The sequence below is a fragment of the Ischnura elegans genome, chromosome 3 (genome assembly GCF_921293095.1).
Source record: "Ischnura elegans chromosome 3, ioIscEleg1.1, whole genome shotgun sequence".
NCBI lineage: Eukaryota > Metazoa > Arthropoda > Insecta > Odonata > Coenagrionidae > Ischnura > Ischnura elegans.
The window spans coordinates 13,301,381-13,323,376 of record NC_060248.1 but is presented as its reverse complement, the minus strand read 5'-3'; the positions used below and the strand labels follow the sequence as shown (position 1 = coordinate 13,323,376).

The 21,996-nt window shown below is 41.2% G+C and overlaps 1 protein-coding gene across 2 annotated transcripts in view; it reads left to right on the top strand.

Moving 5' to 3' along the window:
• The first annotated feature begins 1,771 nt into the window (after window positions 1–1,771).
• LOC124155454 (FHF complex subunit HOOK interacting protein 2A-like) overlaps window positions 1,772–21,996 on the top strand; it is a 34,162-nt gene continuing 13,937 nt past the window's right edge. Inside the window, exons 1-9 of one of the 2 annotated variants that reach the window (XM_046529278.1) lie at window positions 1,772–1,871; window positions 2,049–2,189; window positions 2,273–2,413; window positions 12,385–12,636; window positions 13,119–13,349; window positions 16,839–17,029; window positions 19,818–19,908; window positions 20,445–20,625; window positions 21,451–21,575. In XM_046529278.1, coding sequence (XP_046385234.1) covers window positions 2,145–2,189; window positions 2,273–2,413; window positions 12,385–12,636; window positions 13,119–13,349; window positions 16,839–17,029; window positions 19,818–19,908; window positions 20,445–20,625; window positions 21,451–21,575 — 1,257 coding nt within the window. In that variant the 5' untranslated portion in view covers window positions 1,772–1,871; window positions 2,049–2,144. Of the gene's footprint in view, window positions 1,930–2,048; window positions 2,190–2,272; window positions 2,414–12,384; window positions 12,637–13,118; window positions 13,350–16,838; window positions 17,030–19,817; window positions 19,909–20,444; window positions 20,626–21,450; window positions 21,576–21,996 lie in introns of both variants that reach the window. The other variant, XM_046529277.1, reaches the window with a different exon arrangement.

Sequence of the window (21,996 nt, the reverse complement as noted above, 5' to 3'; positions counted from 1 at the left end):
ACTCTTCCTCTCTCATCACTATCCGCCTCCACATCAGCAGCACAACATGGTTGGCAATTCTTTTGTGGAGCCTTCCTCTGAATACACTTGCTTTGCATGTTAGCATCATGACTGCCACCTGAAGTTCGTAACTTTGACAAGATAATTGTCCACACCTCAGCAGCTGGAACTATGACTCTATCTCTCTGAAAGACACTCACCTGTTCATATGCATATGAAATGAAGGAGGTGGTAGGGGAGCGGTATTACTGAGGGCTGGGCTTGTGCATATGTATTTGAATAATGTAGGTATGTACTTGTATATGTTTGAAATACAAATATGTATTTGGTATTTCTACTTCAATTACTTTCTAATAACGACATTTGTTATTGATTTTTTTAATACATGGTAGTAGCTATTTTGTAATTGGTATTTCAAACGCTTGTGCCTTTAAAATACATTTTTACCCATAAATTTTGTGATCTTATTAATGATAATAAAAAAATAAGCTGACTTATCTTTCTATAAAAGAGCTCAAATCCAGAGCAAATGTTATATGAATCTTTACAGAGTTGGCACTATTTTATCTGTATGTCATTTCTATATTATCTGTGTTGTTTACCAGAGCTTTAGAATTTAGTACTAATTTCCCATCATAATTAGTAAATCAAATTAAATGGTCAGGTTGCGAAGGACAAAATTTCTTTCTTGGCCATAGAACTGAAACACATTGAATGCCTGATAGAACTTGGTTAAATCGACTGCGGGGTAGAAATTTGAGGTATTACTGGCAGTGGTGTCTAGTGGTAGGTCCGACGCCCCCCTCAAATATAAGAACACAATTACTTTCCTTCCTAAAAGAAATCAAAATATTGAAAAATCACGAATTTTCAAAGATTTCTTTGACATATGAAGTTTTTTAGATTATGAATTATTTTAAAAACCCCTATTTAGTACACTGTTTTTCAGAGGTTTTCCCCCTGATTTTGGACCCCCCGAACCAAATTCCTGGCTACCCCAATGATTACTATGGTATCATTCCACCATTAAAAGTGTGTCATAAAAGAAGATTCGATAATTTTCCAAACTATCACCTGAAGTAAATGGACCCTCCTTGGCATCTAGTTACCATCCTAGTATGTTGCACTATGAGATGGCAGTCACATACAGAGAGCATCGTATTGGACCAGGCTTATTGTGTTGGAGTGATCGCACACGATCAACGGTGTCAAACACAGATAAGTATATAATATTCATTTTTTGTTTTAGTCGAATTTACGAGGTAAATGTAACTTTATAATCTCATGGAATAGTATGTATGTGCTAACTTAGTCCATCCAAAATCTTGTAACTAGAAATTTAACGCCAAAAAAAAAAGATAGGGTGATTTACATGTACTAATTCGCTATTTGTAAAAAAATTAATAGCTGTTACTCTTTTCTCTCCTATGTTTGATTCATATATAATTAATTACTGAGCTGCGCAAGCAGAGCCATGCGTGCAGAATGTATGTCTTTTGAGTTTTTCATTCAAATTGAGCGGGTGAATTCTCATTTGTCAAAAGGTGTTTAGATACCGTAGGGATCTTCGAAGAGCAGGTGCTAATGTCGGCCCGAGGAATTCATGTTAACATCGTTCAGTTTTTGATGTGTTTTAGCATGAAATTTACTGCGAAAAAATGAAAATTTTTGGGCTTTCTTCCCGTGCCACTCTAATTTTACATTCTAATTTTTTCTAAGTCAATTGGAAGTACCCGCCGTCAAACATTCGCAAAAGTGTGCGGCAGATGTTTTCAACAAGACGTTGAGCGCGCAGCATCGTATCACATCAATTGTATGTGGCAACAAGGCCTTTTCCAGTTATTATGATTGGAGGAGAACCTGAACTCAAGGTTGTTATAAGTTGTTGATTGCGTCTTTATCACCTGAGAAAAATCAGACTGATTTATTGTTGGTATTTCTCTAAAAAAACACTATTTACAAAACTTGTTAAAACCAGTTGAAACTTTGCCTCGCCAAAACTATATGTATAGATACAAACAACAAGAAATTACTTCTGATCATTGCAGATATGATGTTTTACGTGGAATGTGACATTAAGTGGAAGAATTTTGACGTTCCTTACCTGAGGAAAATGACATAGTTCGCGGTTTGTGTCGAACAAAATGCTCGGTAGAATATCTTCTGCAGTTCAGAGTGCCGTTGATACCGTATGTACTTACATCGAGCTCATTTGATAGCTGTATTTGCTGTTAACATGTGAATAACGAGACTTTTTCTTGTATCCTGTCAGATCGTACCGCCTGTGCCTCTGTTAGAAGATTTTTTGTACCATTGGAGAATGATTACCAAATTTTATTCGCATACGTCATCGAGTTTCAGGGAGCCGATTGAATCAACAAACGTTGGAGCTCACGTCGATCAGTTGTTGAAGGTATGCAGGGAAGAAGGAATGTACGATTACCCGAGCCAATGTTTATATGTTAGAGAAGTGACTTCACTGTATTGATGTATAATTTCTTGTTGTGTTATCAACATTCTTTGTCTTAAATGTTAAGTCTTTTTGTTAGATTGTAGAATAATTTTTCATGTGGTACTTCAGATTCGACACAGGTCGTAGTCAACTTCCCTCTGCTGGTGGAAATATGGAAGTCATTCTTCGCTTTTGTGTTTTATATATTGACTTTCCATCTTCACTTACTGCTACAAGCTTCTCACCTCGCATCCTCTGCCAAACCTGTCAACCTGACTCCTCTCCCCATTAATTTTAATGCAGTTATATATGGTAGAACTAATTTAAGTAAAAGTAACTTCGGGAGCTCAGTGGTCCGAGCATCTGCCCTAAAAGCAGTAGGTCTGTAGCAGTGGCGGCTCGTGAGTCAAATGGTAGGGGGGGCGCACTCCACCGGGGGGTCATAATTTTTTAATATTCCGTGTATTTTATTAAGTTTTTACGGCAATCTAGGAATTAAATTCTGTGATGCCATACGTTCCGTTTTTTTTCAACAAAAATACCTAGTTTTCCTAATAAAGCTTGATTAATAAATACTAAATGCAGTAGACTCTCGGTCATACGGATCGGCTTAGTCCGGACTCTCGATGATACTGATCAATGATCTTGAAGAATAAAAATATATTTGCTGCGATATTTTGCAAATACAAACGAAAATACGTAACTTTAGGTTTTAGCGTCTACATTCTTCGTGCGGATATGCCCGCAATACACTTCTGTTCTTCGTTTTGCAATCATAATGCGTTATTTGTCAAATCTATACAACATTTGCAATGATTTAGGTAGCAATGACACTTGTAACACCTGAGGAGGGAGGAGAGTGTCGCTGACTTCCACTAGGCAACAAACACTACTAGAATGCGCGCGCTTTGCTATTGCAGATGTAAACTTTGATGGCGGTGTTCGCGTTGCTTCTTGAATACAGTATGATTTAAAATCAACAATTAAACATTTCTCACACATTTTTAACAAAATATGGAATACTCACAGGCCTTTAGTTATATTGCAAAAGTCCATCCTTCTTTCATTTTGTCCAGCAAAGTGATCAATTACACGTTCGTTGAAATCAGCGCTGGACAACAATTTCTTTCTGATTGAACACATGGCAAGGGCACTAGTCTATAAATAAACAAGGGACGACACAAAATAGGCCGACGAAAAATACGACCAAAAAGAACTAGGTGCCTGGACACAGAATTGGGACAATTTTTCCCTATATTTCCCTGAAAAAAACGAGCACTGTTGATTAATTCAAAATAGTCTTCTTGAATGTACACACAGCACTAAGAAACTTCTTAATCGGCAATTACGCACAATTAACTCCTCGAAAATGATGTCTGAACTCATTTCACTCCGTTCTTTCCGAGAGTCTTGCCGTTACTATAAGGACGACTCAAGGGAGATAGAAGTCGTGGTCCACTAATGCTGATTCAGCTGAGGGACGAATTTAAGGTCAGCAAAGGCATTCAAGCAAACAAAGGACGTCACGGACCATCTCCTTGAGTCTAAGATTCATATGTGGTAAACACACGAGACGCCAACGGGTCGAATTTGGAAAACCGTGTCTTCGAAATCATTGCCATGATATAATAGAAAATAAGTTCTAGATCGTAAAAGAAGACGAATCGACTGAGCCACAGATGGGAGCTGTAAGGATTTCCGCACTGATATGAACTCTTCGAGGCCACTAATATCAGACCCAAGTGGGCATTTTCCGTCAGACAGCTACCGCTCTGCCGCTGAGGAATTAGGTGAACATGAACTAATACAACAAGGACGGCTAGAAAAACGATGAACCTACACACAAAAGGTGCATTGTACGCGGCACTTCATGACATTAATTGAATGACTCTATTTAAAGTCGCGCTTAACGATTTAAATCATATTTAATCCTTCACCCTATCACGCACGCAACTATTTCTTAAATTATAAATCAGTGGGGAATGTTAACTGATTTTTCCTAATACTGCAGGTCTTTTGATAAATTTATCTGAAAAATAGGTACCAAATTTCTAATCATCGGGAAGATATGAATACATTGTTAAGGCCTAAATATTATAATATTAGTTTCCCCAAGGTTCTTGAAATTCGTAATCATAAGAGAACTGTGTCAAATACTCGAGAATAGTTTTCCTTCGTCAATACGGCCTTTAACTGGTTGGATTTTATGTGTTCCGGAATTCAAACACCATAAAACGCAAGCATAATGGGATAATTAATTTACTGTAGCGATACCTACCAGTAATTAAAAATTAAAATCGTATAACTACACCCAGTACAGTGACCATTCTGATTCCGTAGGTCCCTTTTCTGTAGCAGCACCAAGTAGACGCCAGATTATACGCCCGCCGGCCTGCGCAGCGATATCAACTCATACGTCGCTCTGCGCATTTTCGGACGACGTCCCAAGACTTCCATAAGACACAACGTTAGACGCGTCATAGCACCAGCGGCCCCCACCACTACCACTCTCCATATAACTGCATGGGGATGGATTGGGACGTTCTGGCCAGCGCCCCACGGCTACAAATACGAACTTCTCGCGCTATTTCTTTTCGTGTTTTTCCAACACTTTCGATGGATGGGACTGAAAAAACGCTTTGATTAATCAGATGTATAATTATAAACTCGCACGCTCCGCGCGCTCGTTAAGGGGCTCCGCCCCTTAAAAACCCCGGTTCCGGCTTCGCCGTCTACATTTGTGGTCGCTCGAAGACTTTTAAAGTTCGAATAATCTCACCTCAGCTAGGGGCCGGCTTCGCCGGCCAGGGGGTAGGGAGGCGCCCCACTCATTCCCCGAAACGGCTTCGCCGTTCCTCGCTGGAGGGCGGCTTCGCCGCCCAGGGGTTGAGCGTGAGTTGAGATGGGTGGAGTCTACAGCGGCTGCACCGCTTGAACATCGGGGCGGCTTCGCCGCCCAAGGGTTACTGAAGCTCCCCCTCGCCTACGCCAGTCACTCATCGCAACGGCCTCGCCGTTCCTCGTTGTGGGGAGGCTTCGCCGCCTTGGGGTCGAGGAGCCCCCCCACGGCTGCTCCGCTTAGTCCTCATTAATGCTCTTCTCCACCGAGAGGGGTGCCCAGGGGGATTCGGGGGTTTTAATGTGTTATGCATGCGGTCACTAATCGTCCACAGTGATCACGTAGCGATGATTGTAAAGGGTAGAGCAATGCGGAGTAATAGTGGCGACAAGTACCCACAAAAAAGACTTAATGGCTAGTTTTTCATTTTTTTGCGGGGGGTTCCAACGGAATACCGGGGATTTTATACTTGTGTTAAACCAGTGGACACAAATCGTTCTCATAAATTCCGTGCCGATAAGTTGTAGGGGAACGGAAGAGTGGTCTGACGATTCTTTTACCTAGAGAGGTGATTTATTAGAAATTTTTTGGGAGGTTTCACGGGGTTATCGGGGGTTTTAATTAGTGGTAGGGGCACCGGTTAAATTGTGACGAAAACTACTCGGAAAGGCAACTTTAAAATTCATTAATTTTTTTTCAGCGATGTTCCAGGAGGTGATCGGGGGTTTCTGGTATTTTTCCCGTATGGTTTACGGTTGCTCGCCCTCACCAAATATTCCGGATCTAGAGCTCAGAGAGGACGGGTAGTGTGGCGCAATGTTTGCGAGAAGTACCCAAAAAGGAGACTAAATGACACATTTTACGTTTGGGAGGGATTTCAGGGGGATACCGGGGGTTTAAATGTGTGTACTCCTGGCGGTCACCATCCATTTACATATATTCCGTGGGGATGAGTCGTTGGGGGCGGTGGAATAGTCACGAAAAGTACCCAAAAAGTAGACTTATATGCAACATTTTATTTTTTGGGGGGTGTATGAGGGTTTACCGGGGGTTTATAGGTTTTTACTGCCAGCGGTCATCAATCGTCCACATCAATTCCGTAGCGTGAGTGGTAAGGATTGGAAAAGCGGCGGAATTGTGACGAAAAGGACCCGAAAAGGCTACTTATGTGCAAATTTTAATTTTTTAGGGGGTTTCGGGGGGTTTAAAGATGACGATACTGTATGGTCACATTCATTTACTGTCATATCTAACAGAAGTGTGCCCTATGACATCCATATTTCGAGAGTAATACAATAAAAAGCAAACCAGTCCCCGAAAAAAGTCAGTAGTGCCCACCATTTTTATTTTTTTAAGGTTAAACACATTGAATCATTTATTAAATGTTCATGTTTTCTGAAAGACAATAAATAAGTGTATGGAACTACAAAGTTTGAAAGAAATCGGTCAGGTTAAAATTGACATAATCTTGTGTTAATCTTTCGGAAATCGTAATTTTCCGTGATTTTCGGAATATTTTAATTTTTTTATGAGTAACCAAGGACGACGAAAGAAAATTGTTACCTACATTTCGTAGACGATGTTATGAGCATATATAATAATCATTTTCGTTATCATACACCTGAAATTAAGTCGAGGGGAGCGGAAGGGATGAAATTATTTTCGAAAAACCAATTTTTGGACGCCATTTTGGCTACAAGTTTCTTTAACAGAAACTAAAACCATTACAGCATTACGTGCACACGTTTATTAGCTTTCAAAAACTGCATTTACTATGCATGTGGCACGTAAGGTTCGCGCGCAGTAAAATAAAAACCGAAAGACGGTCCCCGGAAAAAGCGCGATTTCGGCCATTTTGTCGACCTAGCGAAGACACGTGGCGGAAACTTCCGGTTTTCGGATTTTTCCTCCGGATCATTTCGGGTTCCCCGCACGCGTGCCAAATTTCAGCTCTCCAGCACTTCTAGAAGTGGTCGGGAATTTGTATCCATCAGTGAGTCAGTTACCTCAAGGGCTGTATATAATAGAGACTCGCACGCTCCGCGCGCTCGTTAAGGGGCTCCGCCCCTTAAAAACCCCGGTTCCGGCTTCGCCGTCTACATTTGTGGTCGTTCGAAATATTTTAGTTCGAATAATCTCACCTCGGCTAGGGGCCGGCTTCGCCGGCCGGGGGGTAGGGAAGCGCAACAATCATTCCTCGGAACGGCTTCGCCGTTCCTCGTTGAGAGGCGGCTTCGTCGCCCAGGGGTTTAGTGTGCCCCTCCGGAGCTACCCCGCTTCATACTCGGAACGGCTTCGCCGTTCCTCGTTTTGGGTCGGAATAGCCGCCCAGAGGGCGAGGGCATTTCCGAACTGTTTCACCGTTATACCGTTTAAGGGGCGGCTTCGCCGCCCAGGGGTGGGAGGAGCCCACAGCGGCTGCGCCGCTAGAACATCGGGGCGGCTTCGCCGCCCGAGGGTTACTGAAGGTCCCCCTCGCCTGCGCCAGTTACTCCTCAGAACGTCCTCGCCGTTTCGAGATGTGGGACGGCTATGCCGCCATTGTCTTGAGAAGCCCCCCGCGGCTGCTCCGCTTATACTTCATAAATGGTCTTCTCCACCGAGAGGGGTGCCCAGGGCGATTCGGGGGTTCTAATGTGTGGCAGAATTCTGACGATTCTTTTACCCGGAGAGGTGATTTATTAGGAATTTTTTTGGGGAGATTTCACGGGGTTATCGGGGGTTTTAATAAGCAGTAGGGGCTAAACTGTGACGAAAACTACTCGGAGAGGCGACTTAAAGTTTTTTAATTTTTTTTCGGCGAGGTTCCAGGAGGTGATCGGGGGTTTTCTGGTATTTTTTCCCGTATACTTTACGGTGGCCCGCCCTCACCAAATTAGGGGGGATTTCAGGGGGATACCGGGGGTTTATATGCTTGTACACCTGGCAGTTACCATCCGTTCACATAAATTTCGTGGCGATGAGTCGTTGGGGGCGGTGATGCAGTCACGAAAAGTACCCAAAAAGTAGACTTATATGCAAACTTTTATTTTTTTGGGGGTATATGTGGGTTTACCGGGGGTTTATAGGTTTTTACTGCCAGGGGTCATCAATCGTCCATATCAATTCCGTAGCGATGTGTGATAAGGCTTGGGGAAGCGGCGGAATTGTGACGAAAAATACCCGAAAAGGCTACTTATATGCAAATGTTTACTTTTTAGGGGGTTTCGGGGGGTTTAGAGATGACGAAACTATATGGTCACATTCATTTACTGTCATAACTAAAAGAAGTGTGCCTTATGACATCCATATTTCGAGAGTAATACAATAAAAAGCAAACTAGTCCCTGGAAAAAGTGAGTAGTACCCGCCATTTTTATTTTTTCGCGGTTAAATGCGTTGAATCATTTATTAAAAATTCATGTTTTCTGAAAGACAATGCAAGGTTGTATGTAACTACAAGGTTTGAAAGAAATCGGTAAGGTTAAAGTTGACAAAATCTTGTGTTAATCTTTTGGAAATCGTAATTTTCGGTGATTTTCCAAATATTTTATTTTTTTTCTGAGTAACCAAGGACGACGAAAGAAAATTGTTGCCTACATTTCGTAGACAATGTTATAAGCATATATAATAATCATTTTCGTTACGCTACACCTTAAATTAACTCGAATGGAGCGGAAGTTATGAAATTTTATTCGAAAAATCAATTTTTGGACGGCATTTTGGCTGCAATTTTCTCAAATGAAAACTAATAAATTTACTTTATTACGTGCCCACGTTTATCAGTTTTCAAAAAAAGCATAAACGACCCGTGTGACACGCATAATTCGCGCGCAGTAAAATAAAAACCGAAAAACGGTCCCCGGAAAAAGCGCGATTTCGGCCATTTTGTCGTCCTAGCGACGACACGTGGTGGAAACTTCCGGTTTTCGGATTTTTCCTCCGGATCATTTCGGGTTCCCCGCACGCGTGCCAAATTTCAGCTCTCCAGCACTTCTAGAAGTGGTCGGGAATTTGTATCCATCAGTGAGTCAGTCACCACGAGGGCTGTATATAGATAGGATTAATGGATATTTATTTTTTTTACTTTTTCAAATATTTGGGAGGGGCGGCGTCCGAGAGTCCTTATGGGCAAACCGCCACTGGTCTGTAGTTTGATTCCCAGTGGATTACTTTATATATGAAAAACTTTGATAAATAAAATTAAAAAAAAAGCTACGTATTTCCAATAAACCCCGCACGGACTAATATTGCTCTCCTTCTCTGCTCACCACCTACTTTCCTGGTGCTCACGTTCTACAGAACATATTGAAGGACTTGTACCCCATCGTTTCTAAACACAAGTCCACCTCTCAGATTTTCCCCTCCACTCCCCGGATCACATTTAAGAGACCACCGAATTTAAATACCATATTTAAAGCCACCCGCCCTCTTTAAAAGTCGCAGTCAGTCACCACTTCCACACCCTCACTTTGCAATCGTCCCAGGTGTAAAACCTGCAAGATACCACCCCCTGCCTCTTTTCTCCCCAAACTTAAATGCCTACCGATTTTCCCCTCCACTACTTGTACTTCCACCAATATCAATTACCTCCTTCATTGCAATTTCTGCCCCGCTTTCTATGTCAGCCAATGTACCACTCCCCTCAGTCTCAGAATTAATAATCACCGCGCCTCCTGTTGTCCATCGTCCCCCCACTCCTCTTTACCAGTTCCTACACATTGTTTGTCACACGACTCCGTCTTCAATCAATGCTTTAAAGTTTCAATCATTGCCTCTCTCCCTCCCACTGACTCCGCCCTCAATCTCCACACCCTCAAATTTGCGTGCATTTGGCACTTGCAAGCCAATAGCTATCCGGGTTTGAACGTCGCTTCCTAACGTCTTTTCCTAACCCCCTCTCCCCATACCTCTCTCCCCTCTTTTCCCTTTTCCAACACTCTCCTTTCCTCCCCATTCTTACCGTGGTTGAGAAAGAAGTTAGTTCTTCGAAAGCTTCCGAGTTTATTTTCCAGTGTGAGTGTTTCTTTTTTTGTGTCTCTGTGTTTATTGATATTGACTTGAACTATTTATATATGTATAAATAATCATAATAATAAATAGAGATTGAAACGAAGAGACAGAAACATAAATACAGGACGATGAAACAGTGTAGCGTGGAGATGGAATGAAGGCCGAAAACACATGGAAAAAAGTTCACCTGAACTGGGAATCGAACCACGAACCTTCTGCTTTCCGGGCAGATGCTCAGACCACCGAGCTATCCAGGCTAATCTTATCTCCAGTGTTTTCGGCGGGGGTTTATGCAACCAATTCCCCCCGAGATCTAGCCCTATGAGTTGGCCAAGAGATTGTTTTGGGCATAGGTTCCGCCCATATATATATATATTTAACACTCTGGTATAATACAACGCGTGCAATTATCTTCGAAAAAGCCACTAGGATTGTGATAAACATAGAACCAGAGGTGATGACTGGGGGACCTTGACGGAGTCATGATGGGGGCCAACTTACCGGGGGTCCTCCCCGAAAAATTTATAAAAAAATTGCATGGCCAGGAATGGATTTTGATGCCATTCTGGCTCTAGAAAACTTGATGAAAGTTAATTTTAAAAATTTCAATTTCGTAAGAGAAAATACTGAGAAAAGTGAGGATTTTGCTGCTTATAAAATTTAATAACATATTAAGGTCCTTTTATGTATTTAATGAATTAGTTCCTTTAAACGACACTGAAATGTAAAAATAACCTTTTCAAATAACCCTTTTGAAAATGCATCAGGTTCTCTTCTATCTTCTGACACCTTTAAGTTATTTTATTTTATGTAATCTTTTTACACTGAGTATGTTGTAAATAAAAAAACTAATGAAATCATTGAATTTTGTAGTAGCAAAAAAACTTTGCTTCAAGTAATCTGAATCTTATATATCACACCTTTCATATGTGCTTCACGATTGGCGCAAGCATGAAATAGAATAAAAGTATGAACAGCGGGATATATCAGCAGCCTGTCCGTGCTGCCTTTCTCTATTGTTTAAAGAAAATTGAGCAAATGGTTAGGAGCAAGGATGAGAGAGTGAAGGAGAAAGCGTTGGGTAGAAAAATAGGATTTTTTTAGCATGCCATGTTGAGACCAGGGGCAGTGGATGCTAGCTGTAAGGTGTAGAATCTGAGAGGAGGGATGGGCTATGATACAGAGAGTAAACCATTCGTTAAAGAGGCCACCTTGTAGGGTGACTTGTTTTGGGACAGGGAGGGAAGTATTGGGGCATGACAGGTTGCAAAAAGTGCAGGGATTATTAATCATTACGTTTAATGGGGTGGTGCATTTTCCCACACAGAGGGTTGGGCAATGATTGCATAGGGAATGGTATACTTCATGTATGGAGACACAGTAGGAGGTAGAGAACAGTGAAGGGGATTTTATCATGAGGAGAAATAGGCTGGAAAGTGGAGAGAAAACAAAGAAGGTTTTACTACTCTGTAACAAAGATGATGACCTTCACACTTTCCTGTCACTACAAACCTCTCTCAGGCCTACCCTTCTTTGCCAAAAGTCAGGGAAAAACTGTATATTCCTCAACAAAATCACACAAATAACTTGGGCATTGTATGAATATTGGGCTACATCCTCCATCTCCATCCTCCTCGAGCTTAAGGACTTGGAGCAGGTGCGCATTTGGGCTATAGGGATGTTTCCTGCACGAGGGATCAACTGTGCTTATTATAGCATCGCCAATGCCAATCAACCATTTCTATTTTTCCTCCCCACCATCTTTCCCCTCTCCCTTACAGCCTTGCCTTATCCCTCCACCCCAATCATTTGTTTTTCTCCAGTCATTCCTATGCCTCTTCTCTGTTGAGAAAGATGTGTGAAACTTGGGTGTAAACTCTACTTAACGTCTTGTGTGCTAACCAGGGGAGGTTTTTTTTCCCAGTTTATTAGCCCCCATTCATTCAGTGGATGAATTAGGAGTGTGCATATTTTTGGAAATGCTGGTACATAGTATTTGTAGTTACCTGACCTTATGTTCCATTTGGTTTTGAATGGTGTTTATTTGGTTCTGCTACTGAGCAATATGAGAGTGACCGCTGAGTGACGCCCTTTCCTTTCAGATTCTCATTGAGGAAGGCGGTGATGAGAAGAAAGGCGGGGAGGAGGCGTCTTCTGCTGACAATGACGATATGAGCACAGGGCCATGTCTTGAATACCTTTTGGAGCATCGTGTGTTGGATGTGTTTGCCACTTTGGCATCTGCTGACCAGCCAATTGGAATGAGGACATCATGCCTGGAATTCTTCTCCCGCTTCTTGCCACACATTCGACCTACAATACTTCCTCATGTGGCCATCATAGCTCCTGTCAAGGTGAGAATGTTCCCTTCTGTACACGTTGTGTTGTGGTGTTGATCCTCTCATTTTTCATCTTAAGCTCAAAACTCCATGTGCTTGCAATGCCCTCCATTACCTGAATTAAAGCCATTGTTCTTAGCAAATTCCTCGTAGGAATGACTATTATTGCCCACTTTGACACCTTTTTACTGCATGGCTTTGTGTAGTGAGTAGAGAATTGGGTTGCATGAGTGATAACAGAGGATGAAGTTTCTAGTTTTAGTCCTAGATATTGTTTCTCTTGTTATTGCATTGAACTCTTTTAGAGTTACATTATTGTTGTCGGTCAGACTATTCTTCTAAATCTTTGATGAAGGGAGAAGGAAAGAGTAAGGATAATCCATAAACTGGAAGCAGATAATCAATTGTTGACTGTAGATGTTTTTATACATATACATTCATTTCTTGGGGTTGATTTTTTGTGCCATTTCAAAATGGGGAAGTTTCTTTGTTTGCAGAAAGTAGTTGGGCTGTGCTTGCACTCCAAAGCATCACCGACTGAAGTTGAGGAAGTGAACTTCCTGTGCAGCCTCTGCGCCGTCCTGGGCAAAAATCCCCCCCTGACCACTGTTTACATGGGCATGTGCGAAGACAACCAAGCAAACTCAACCCAGGACCCACCCGAGTCTGAGGATTCCCCAAGGAGGCTTCACTTGTGCAATGCCCTCCTCAATCACTTGCAAAGCGCTGTACGTACATTGCATGGTTCTTACATTCTCCTTCATTTCATGAATGTGTCCTGATATATTTCTCATTCTATCAAAGAGCACAACTTAAGTCCTGAGAGATACTCATTGACCCAAGAAAAAGTTCTCAATGTAAGGGATTTGTGTGGTGGCTCTGCATCGCGTAACATTTTTACGTAAAAATATTGTATATCGTTGTCATCTTTGTATTTTATATTGTTCATGTTTTCTCTTTCATAGCCCTGAGGATGATTTTAAATGAATCAAAATGTTGACTATAACTTGGTTTACATTGACTTATACTCCTAGAAATATCATTAAAAAAAAGTATTCACTTATGAGAAAGAAAAGAACAATTTCTACTCAATGGGTATCGATTTTATTCCTCCCAGACTTATTGATTTTTTATTTGAGTATCCTGTCACATGGTAACTGGCTTCCTCTTCTCACTATTAGGAGCTATCATCTTTTTCAGCATTTGTGAATTTTGTTCCTCGGTTACAAACATTAATTTTCAACATAGATTTGAAATGGCATGGTGAAATAAAACAGTATTTCCCTATGAGGTTAACCAAGTCTTTTCCTTGGATCACCCCTGCAGACCTCCCCTCATCAGTTTGTGAGACACATATCGAAGGAGATATTACCCTGCACCACGGGAGGCCCTTCTCATAAACACTGACTATGTGCCTCATTGAAACTACATCTCTGACCCAAGCAGGGAGACCCCTCAGAAAAGGAAACTGCAAAAATGTACCTTCAGCACAGTGGTTTCAATGGGGAACTTGCATGAATTTTTTTATTTCACAGGCGGACAGAAAATTATTTTCTGAATACAACAAAGAAAACCGCATGTAAATCTGAGTTTTCCTTCGCGAGATATTTAATGATAAATATAACGAATTTTAAAGCGCGGGAAAAACTCCCTCACCCCCCAAGCCACTGCCGACGAAGCCTCGATGACGTCAAAGGTGCCTAAACATCACGCGAAGCTATTGTTGTGATTGTTTGTAATAGTTGCCAGCAGTTGTGAGAGCTTCGTTTGTTAGACGTGTTGATTATTTTATATTTAAAAATAAATATCCGACGATAGAGGCTTGGAAGCCCTCATATTTTGCATTATTTATAATATTAATATCTGAGTAAGGGCATAAAATATAAAACTGGAGCAGTTAAACCAAAAATTTTATAATACCTAAGTAACATCGTTGTAGGAGTCTGAGCCACGGCCATTGGAAGGGGGATACGTAAATTGTAAGTTGATGTTATCGACGGCATATCATTCATTTAAGTATGTAATTAGAACGATTTTGATGTTTACTAATGTCCGCTTAGCTTTTATATACAATAACTTCATCCGTTTATTCATAGGTACCGGAGAATTCGTCGTTTAGGACTGTATGTGCTTGTATTATGGGGTGAATTCCAGTCAATGCAACTTTTGCTCGCTGATTGGAGACATCTAGGAACATTTTTGTGCCAAAATAGTGTTATTTTCAACGTGACATCTCCCGTTAAGCTATTACTAATAATCACAGTGCCAGTGGTTGTAATGCACAAAGTTTGACAAGGTTGAAAAATATCGGCCAAGAGTTATCAGTGTTTCATCGTGATTGAATTGTAAAAAGTGCTATTACGCTATCGATAAATGTCTAACAGTAGTGTAAAAATTGTCAGTGGCGTGCTAATCTCCGTTGTTCACCGTAGATATGACATTTCACGATCACGCTATTGAAATAAAAACTGTGAGTGAAGTTTGTTATTCCATTATTTCAACGAACAGTAGTGAGAAAAGTCACTTGTGTGGGCTAATTTAAGGGTTTAAATCAGTGAATAAATAGTTGTTTTCATCATAACGAGCTCTGTTATTGTAAGTTATGTACGTGATGAATATAAGAATGTGACAGTGACATCCTGTTTTTGATAAGAGTATTTGCCTATTTCCCACTATATTTTTATGGTATATGCTAGTTTATTGTTTATGGATTTACCTACATTATTGAAATAGGTTATAGCTTGTGTGTGTGTTGGCAGCGGAACCGATTCGCGATCTCACATGTGGATTGTGTGCAGACTGCTTTGCTGTGAATTCGTACCGTAGGACGGATAGGACTACCTTCTCCGTTAATTCGGTGTTGCCAAATTCAACAGCACAGCTTACTCTAATGTCAACAGCACAGCTACGGATCGTTATTCTCCAGTATTAAAAGTTTCTTTTACAACTCGATTTGCCGCCGACGTATAGCAATAATTTGTCTTAACAAATTCCATGAGGGTCGTGGCATCAATTTTTGGTGTCCTAAAAAAAGGCTTGTGTCCTAAAAAAAGGCTGGTGTCCTAACACCCCATTCCACACGCCTTTTAGGCGGCTTGCGGGGTATTATGTAGATGTAGATGAATTTCAGGTGTACTATTCGAACGAGTGGCAACGTTATCATCCATTTTTTCTGATCACTAAAACATACGAAGTGAAACGCTTGTACTTCATCATCCCGATGCCGCATTATTAATATCCCAAGTAATAATCTAGGCACAATAGCATTAGGAAAACTTGCCCAAGAATAACGGAACAAAATAAAGTGATGACGAAAATACTCCCTCAAAACAAATTTTACACCATGCGCTCAGCGTATTCCCCTACTCCCTACGGTTGTTTAGGCACCTATGACGTCACGCCTGGCCTCGGCAACGCTCGGGTGTCTTCGCGCAGTGGTCGGCTCAGAGAAATTTTTCTCGATTTTTAATTCAATTTTTTTATTTCTTTTGATGTTGAATGGAGAAACTGAAGGTATTTTTGCGAGCTAATGTATCCATTTGACTTATTCAAAATAGTTTTTAGAGCAATCTACGATCCATGCAAGTTCCTCATTGCTAATCTAGCTGTGCTTAAGTCATTTTTGTTATTTTGGAGATACGGTTTAATGGCATGTAATAATGTTGCCAACTTATTGCTACCGAATACTTAGTAACTCAGCTCCATGAAGAATTCACTCTGACGGCACTGAGGCCGAGGTGAAAACCATTTCCTCAATAGTCTTCTTTCTCAACGAGTGGGGAAGAAGCCTTTGCTCTATTGTCAGTGCATTTCTTGTTCTCCGGGGAAGGGGCATGGTTCTGTGGCATTGCCAATTTGACATCAAGTCGGCAGTTGGACAAATTTCATCTCTTGTATGGAAAGATTTTATCCACCCAAGCATTGCTCTGCATTTGAAATGTGTTCCTATTGGCATTCTACGTGATATCTATTTGTAAGTCTTTGACTGAATTTTATGTTTGCAAAATAGGAAGTTCTGAGATGTGGTTATGGCTTGCTGGATTTCCAAAGTGACTGATTACTATTTGACATGGGACCCTTTTTATGAATGGTCTCTCTGCTTGGAGAGCAAGGGTGGCATTAATCGGTGTTGTCTTTTGTGTGTATCATAGCAGCTATTGGTGTGTGAAATATTGTTTGCAGCCGTGAATTTCAATCCTTGCATTGATTGTGCTCAGGACTACCGCGTGGTATTGAGGGCAAGTGAAGGCCTGATGCTGCTTGCATCCCTGCCATTTGACTCGGTTGCGGACACCTTGTTGCGCTGTGGCCTGCACCTTGCCCTACCCACACAACTAGCCTCCCTCTTTGCGGCCATTCCGCCCAACCTGGACCCAAACCATTTGGATGATGTGCGCGCCACGTGGGGGTAAGTTGTGTCCAACAAGTGCCGTCCATGTGTTTGAATACGTTGCAATAAATAATAACCGGTTGTGAATTTCAACTCTTCAATTAAATAATAGTAGTCGCAGCTAATCTTATAAGTGTGGAGAACACGAGTACCGTATAAGCGTGTGTAAGAGGCACACCTTTTTTCCCAGAAATTGCAGCCGAAAATGAGGGTGCGCCTCTTACACAAACTTCTTATCTTCCCCCCTGCCCTTCACCGGTCGCAAGTCTAAGGGGAACTGAGTGGCCTTGGTTTTCAGTGTGAGTCAGTCATCTGTAATCCTAGGTCAAAAACAAGCGGCAGGCAGGGGAGTTTCTCCCTTAGTGATGTATTTTTAAAATGCTCCTGTTTGCTTTTCTTATAAGCATCGCGCCGTCACGTCGGTACCCCAGAGGTGAACATGGAAAAGATTGCGTGGGGGTTTTTCGCTCCGAAGGGCGCGCTAAATTTACTGTCACGAGTGCGCATCCCGCGGCATTTATACTGCATATAGTAATCGGTTATCAAGCGTAGAGAAACGCGTATTTTTGAATGACATACCTGGTCAATAGTCAATATCTGTCTTGCTGAGTAATTTCCATTACGCTGAGGACCTGATTTTCCAAAAATCATCTTCAGACGCTAATATGAGGATTATTGCAACTGAAAATTATATTGGTGCCAAAACCTGCGCTTTAAAAAAATCGAAGGAGCGCGCTCCCTCCCCTCCGTATTTCAAGCTACGAGGCTATGAGCGAAGGAGCACGGGAAGAACACGTCCGATCTTGCATGTGACGTCATTGCCTTCAAAGCGAAGGAGCGAAGGTGCAGCAATGTGATATACGCAGTTTGCGTTGCCTAAAGTTTCCAGTCTGTCTCGTCTGGTTTGAATGCGCTTATGCTACGCTTGTTTCTTCCGAAATTGTGCTGTTTGGACTGTTTTAAATATTAGTAGCCTTGTTGTAACTATAAATCTTAGTGTCAAACAATTAGAGCTTAAAAAACTTAAATTCTGTCAGATATGCGTCGCGTTAGATCTCTTTCTTTTTTTGAACCTCGTGCGTGTCATACAATTATTGAAAGCTATCGAGATATCTTCGGGCTCAGTAGATGACTCACCTAGCATTTGGCCTCCATAAACTGGGAGATCGATATAGGTCAGTTGGTGAGACGGGGTAGGGATGAAACACGTTTCGATTGTTCCCCTGTATCTTGATGTTTTCCTATTTTCCTGTGGGGTCTCGGAAAGGAAAAAAAAAACGGCAGAGGCATTGGCTGATGGAGGGCCGAGTGTGGTTCTGTTAAATCTACGACGTGGTTATTATCCTACGGCGCTGAGATTGCCCCGATTGTTGTCCAAGCTCTTGGGAAGGTTCATGCTATGTGCCTGTCGTGCTTTGGCTTAAAATTTTCCACGGCTGCAATTCTATTGCAATACTCCTGCGAGAGCAATTTAACAAAATTGTTCGTGAATAGGACAAGCATCGTAGAGCAACGGCGTATGCGAAGAGAGGATCGGAACTCTTTCTACTCCCTCTTATGCCGCTATTACCGCCGCAGTTATCAAAATTCCAGGTCTGCAACACCGCGCGATAGTATAAAAAAAATGCCGCAAAAATTTTTTCTTCATAGCTCCGATGCTCAAAATAGGGGTGCGCCTCTTACACACGCTTATACGGTATTTTGGAAAAACTACTTGTCATTTACTTCATAAACAATCTTCGACGAGTGCACATAACTCATACAAAGAGAGGCCCTTCAGGTTGCGGGGCTTTGCGGCTGGGGTCATCTGCCTAGCAACCAACTCTAGAATGTAATAAAGGGTATCCTTCTACCCCTCTCATGGAGCTGCTTATAGCAATCCCTAGTTTCAAACACAGGCCATTGAGAAGGGTTAAAAATGTTATTAGAACATCTACCTGTGAAAAGAGAATGCCATATTCCATATAAAACTACTGCTAGAAACTGGCAATTTCACTTGTGGATCTAAAAAAAAAAGACTTCTGGCCTTAAACTTCTGATTGGAAAAGATTGCTTTCACATGGGAAAACAACATTTGAAGAAACATGTTTTAAACAAAATTTTAATTCTCACTGCTGCCAAATGAGTACATGTGTATAAAATACATTGGTAGAATTTCTTTTTGTGACGGTTGCAGCTCAATGAATGTAAAAGTCGCTTTTGCTGAAATTAGGAAAATTATTCTCTAGTTATACCTGTATGTATTCATGAAGGAAAAACTGTGGCTGAATTTTTAGTACCAAATGCTATTCCGAGTACGTAAGGATGGTAATTGGAGAGAATTTTCCAATGAGATGTACTAGTACTGGTGAGACATAAATGTGGTGGTTAGGGTATTAGATTGTCATAAGAGCAATTTGGCTCTCCTGCTGGTCAGTCCTGTCTCTGGGAGCCATTTTTACACTCCTCATCTCTTGGTGGTGTTGGGTGGGTCCTCTTGGATGGTAGCCTATGCATTGTGTATTTGTGGAAAAATTTTACTAATATTAGTAAAATGGTGCATGAAATTTCTGCCTAAATTACTTTTTTTGGCCTGGATTATTTTTTTTCAACTTTATATATATATTTCGACTTTATTATTACTTTATATTTAAGTATTCTAGCATCCATTAGTGGTCGTGGGGCTATGGTGAAAATTTTATATTTTAGTAAAAGTAGTTTTTAAGGTTCTTTCTCAGGGATGCAAAGTGATAGGCAATTGTTGATGATTCAGCAAACAGGGGTGAAATGAATTGTGATAGGTGCTTTCTCTCTGATGTACTTGTAGGCTGGATTCTCCGCAGTGGCTTGAAGGTTCCAAGTTTCCTGGCTGTCATCAAGTGGCTGCATTTCTGGCATGGCTTGACTACTGTGATCAGGTATTTTTTTTGACATTCAAGTTAAGACGTTTTTGACATTAAGTAGTACAGCAAATTTGTCTCTCTCTCTCTCTCTCAACCTTGTGGTTGTGGTCCCAGACATCCTCTGCCTCTTCCCAAATGCTGCATTGCCTACGTATGTTCTACCATCCACCTCTCTCTTATTCTCCTCACACTTATCTGCGTGTGCATGGGTCGGCAAAGGTCATTTGTGTCCACAATCCTTTCTCCTCCCCCTCATCTCTCTCTGATCTCAGTCGCTCGTCATAGTGTATCCCAACCTCACCTCTCCTCCCACAGTAGCATACATACTATTTCATTGTAAATAAACATGCATGTAAAATAAATCCAATATTCCCCAGAAAGGTGGAGAAAGTTAAATGGTCAAATTCTGCAATGCCAATTCTGTTGGTGTTATTATTATTTGCCAAATAGTAACGTTGATATATCTGTTGTAAAATAGTTTTGAGAAGACAAAGTCATAAAATTTTGTATTCTGTGTTGTTAGCATGTCATGACCATGTTTTCTGCTCTAGATGGTGCGGGAATCGCATCCAACGGTGGGGAGTGCCCTGGCCATTGCTATCAAGGAGAAGTTCTTCAAGGGATGCCTACAGGAGTCACTACAATTAGCTGATGATGGAACATCTCTCATTTTGTCCACAGCCCATCTTACCAAATGTGTTCGAATGATATCAGCTCCATATCTTCTGGAAGGTGAGATCTTGGTTGACTTTATTCCGTTTGGCTGCATGAAGTGATTTTGCGTAGCATCTAATTTTGTGGCATAGTGGCGATCACACGGCCCTTTTCTCCCTATTCTTCCTTTCAATTGATGTATTACTTTCTGTTGTTCTAAACTCAAGGACTGTGACTGATTGAATGATGTATACAAATTCCCAACCACTTCCAGAAGAGCTGGAGAGCTGAAATTTTGCATGGAGGTGGGTGACCCCAAATGATTTGCAGGAAAATTCCACAAACCCCCAACTCCTGACCTCCTTCCCCTGCAAAAACATTCGAAATGGTGGAGAGTCCAGGTTTTTCATGCATGCCTGCGGTCAACAGCCTTTGGTGCTCGGGGTACTTGGGGACTCTTAAATTGTATTAATCATTCACGTATGGGAAGGATTGATGTTTAGTTTGGTGAGGAAATAATTATTTTTCATTATTTCATTTGTAAAATTATAGATACATATGCAAGTCAAAGCATACGCAAATCTTCTACCTCTGTAAAATAGCACTGATACTGATGATTAGTAGGACGCAAGGATGAATGTCGGAATTGAGGGGCTTCATCCTTCATCTTCAGATATTAAATGAGCTCAAATTTCTGGACTGTGGGAGCACTTGTTTTACTGAGCTTCAACTGTACTGTGGATGATTCTCTAATTTCTATTGCAGTTCCTAGTAATGCCTCTATGCTGTTTGTAGTCTTCCATGAATGATGCTTTGAATGTGAATTTGCTCGTCTCGTGCTTATTCATCAACTAAGCTTTATAATCTCAAAATTTCTGGAGTTTCATTTTCAATTGTTTTCAGAGCTGTGTCATTGGCTGGTGGGAGAAGAGAGTGAATATTCAGATTCCAATGGAAGTGCTAATCGAGAGCCTGGGAATTGTGTGCTACACCTGTTGCTGGACAATTGCGTCCATGAAGTGGATGAGGTAATGTACTTACCCTTGCATCCTTCACTGCTCTCTATCTCTCATTTTCAGTGCTCAGCAGGGACATGAAAAAATATTATCATTATTACATGGCAGCAAAACTTTCCAGTTATTTCTTTAAAAAAAATCAGAAATGTTAACCTGCCCAAGGCAAATATCCATCTCAAGCTTCAGAGATTTGTGATTAAATGTAATGAGGAAATTAAAAGTTTCCTACTACTAGCAAATGAAATTTTAAGAACTCTGAACTCAATAAAAAAACAATAAAACCCATAATCATTTCATCAATAAGATTAGTGCCGAAAAAGCTTCCTAAGGAAGTTGGAAAAAATAATTAAATGTGAAAGGGTGTATCCTTTCCTTTGGGCTACAACCTTGCTATGGTAGAAACTTTTGCAAATTTCAATGATTACCTGAAGCT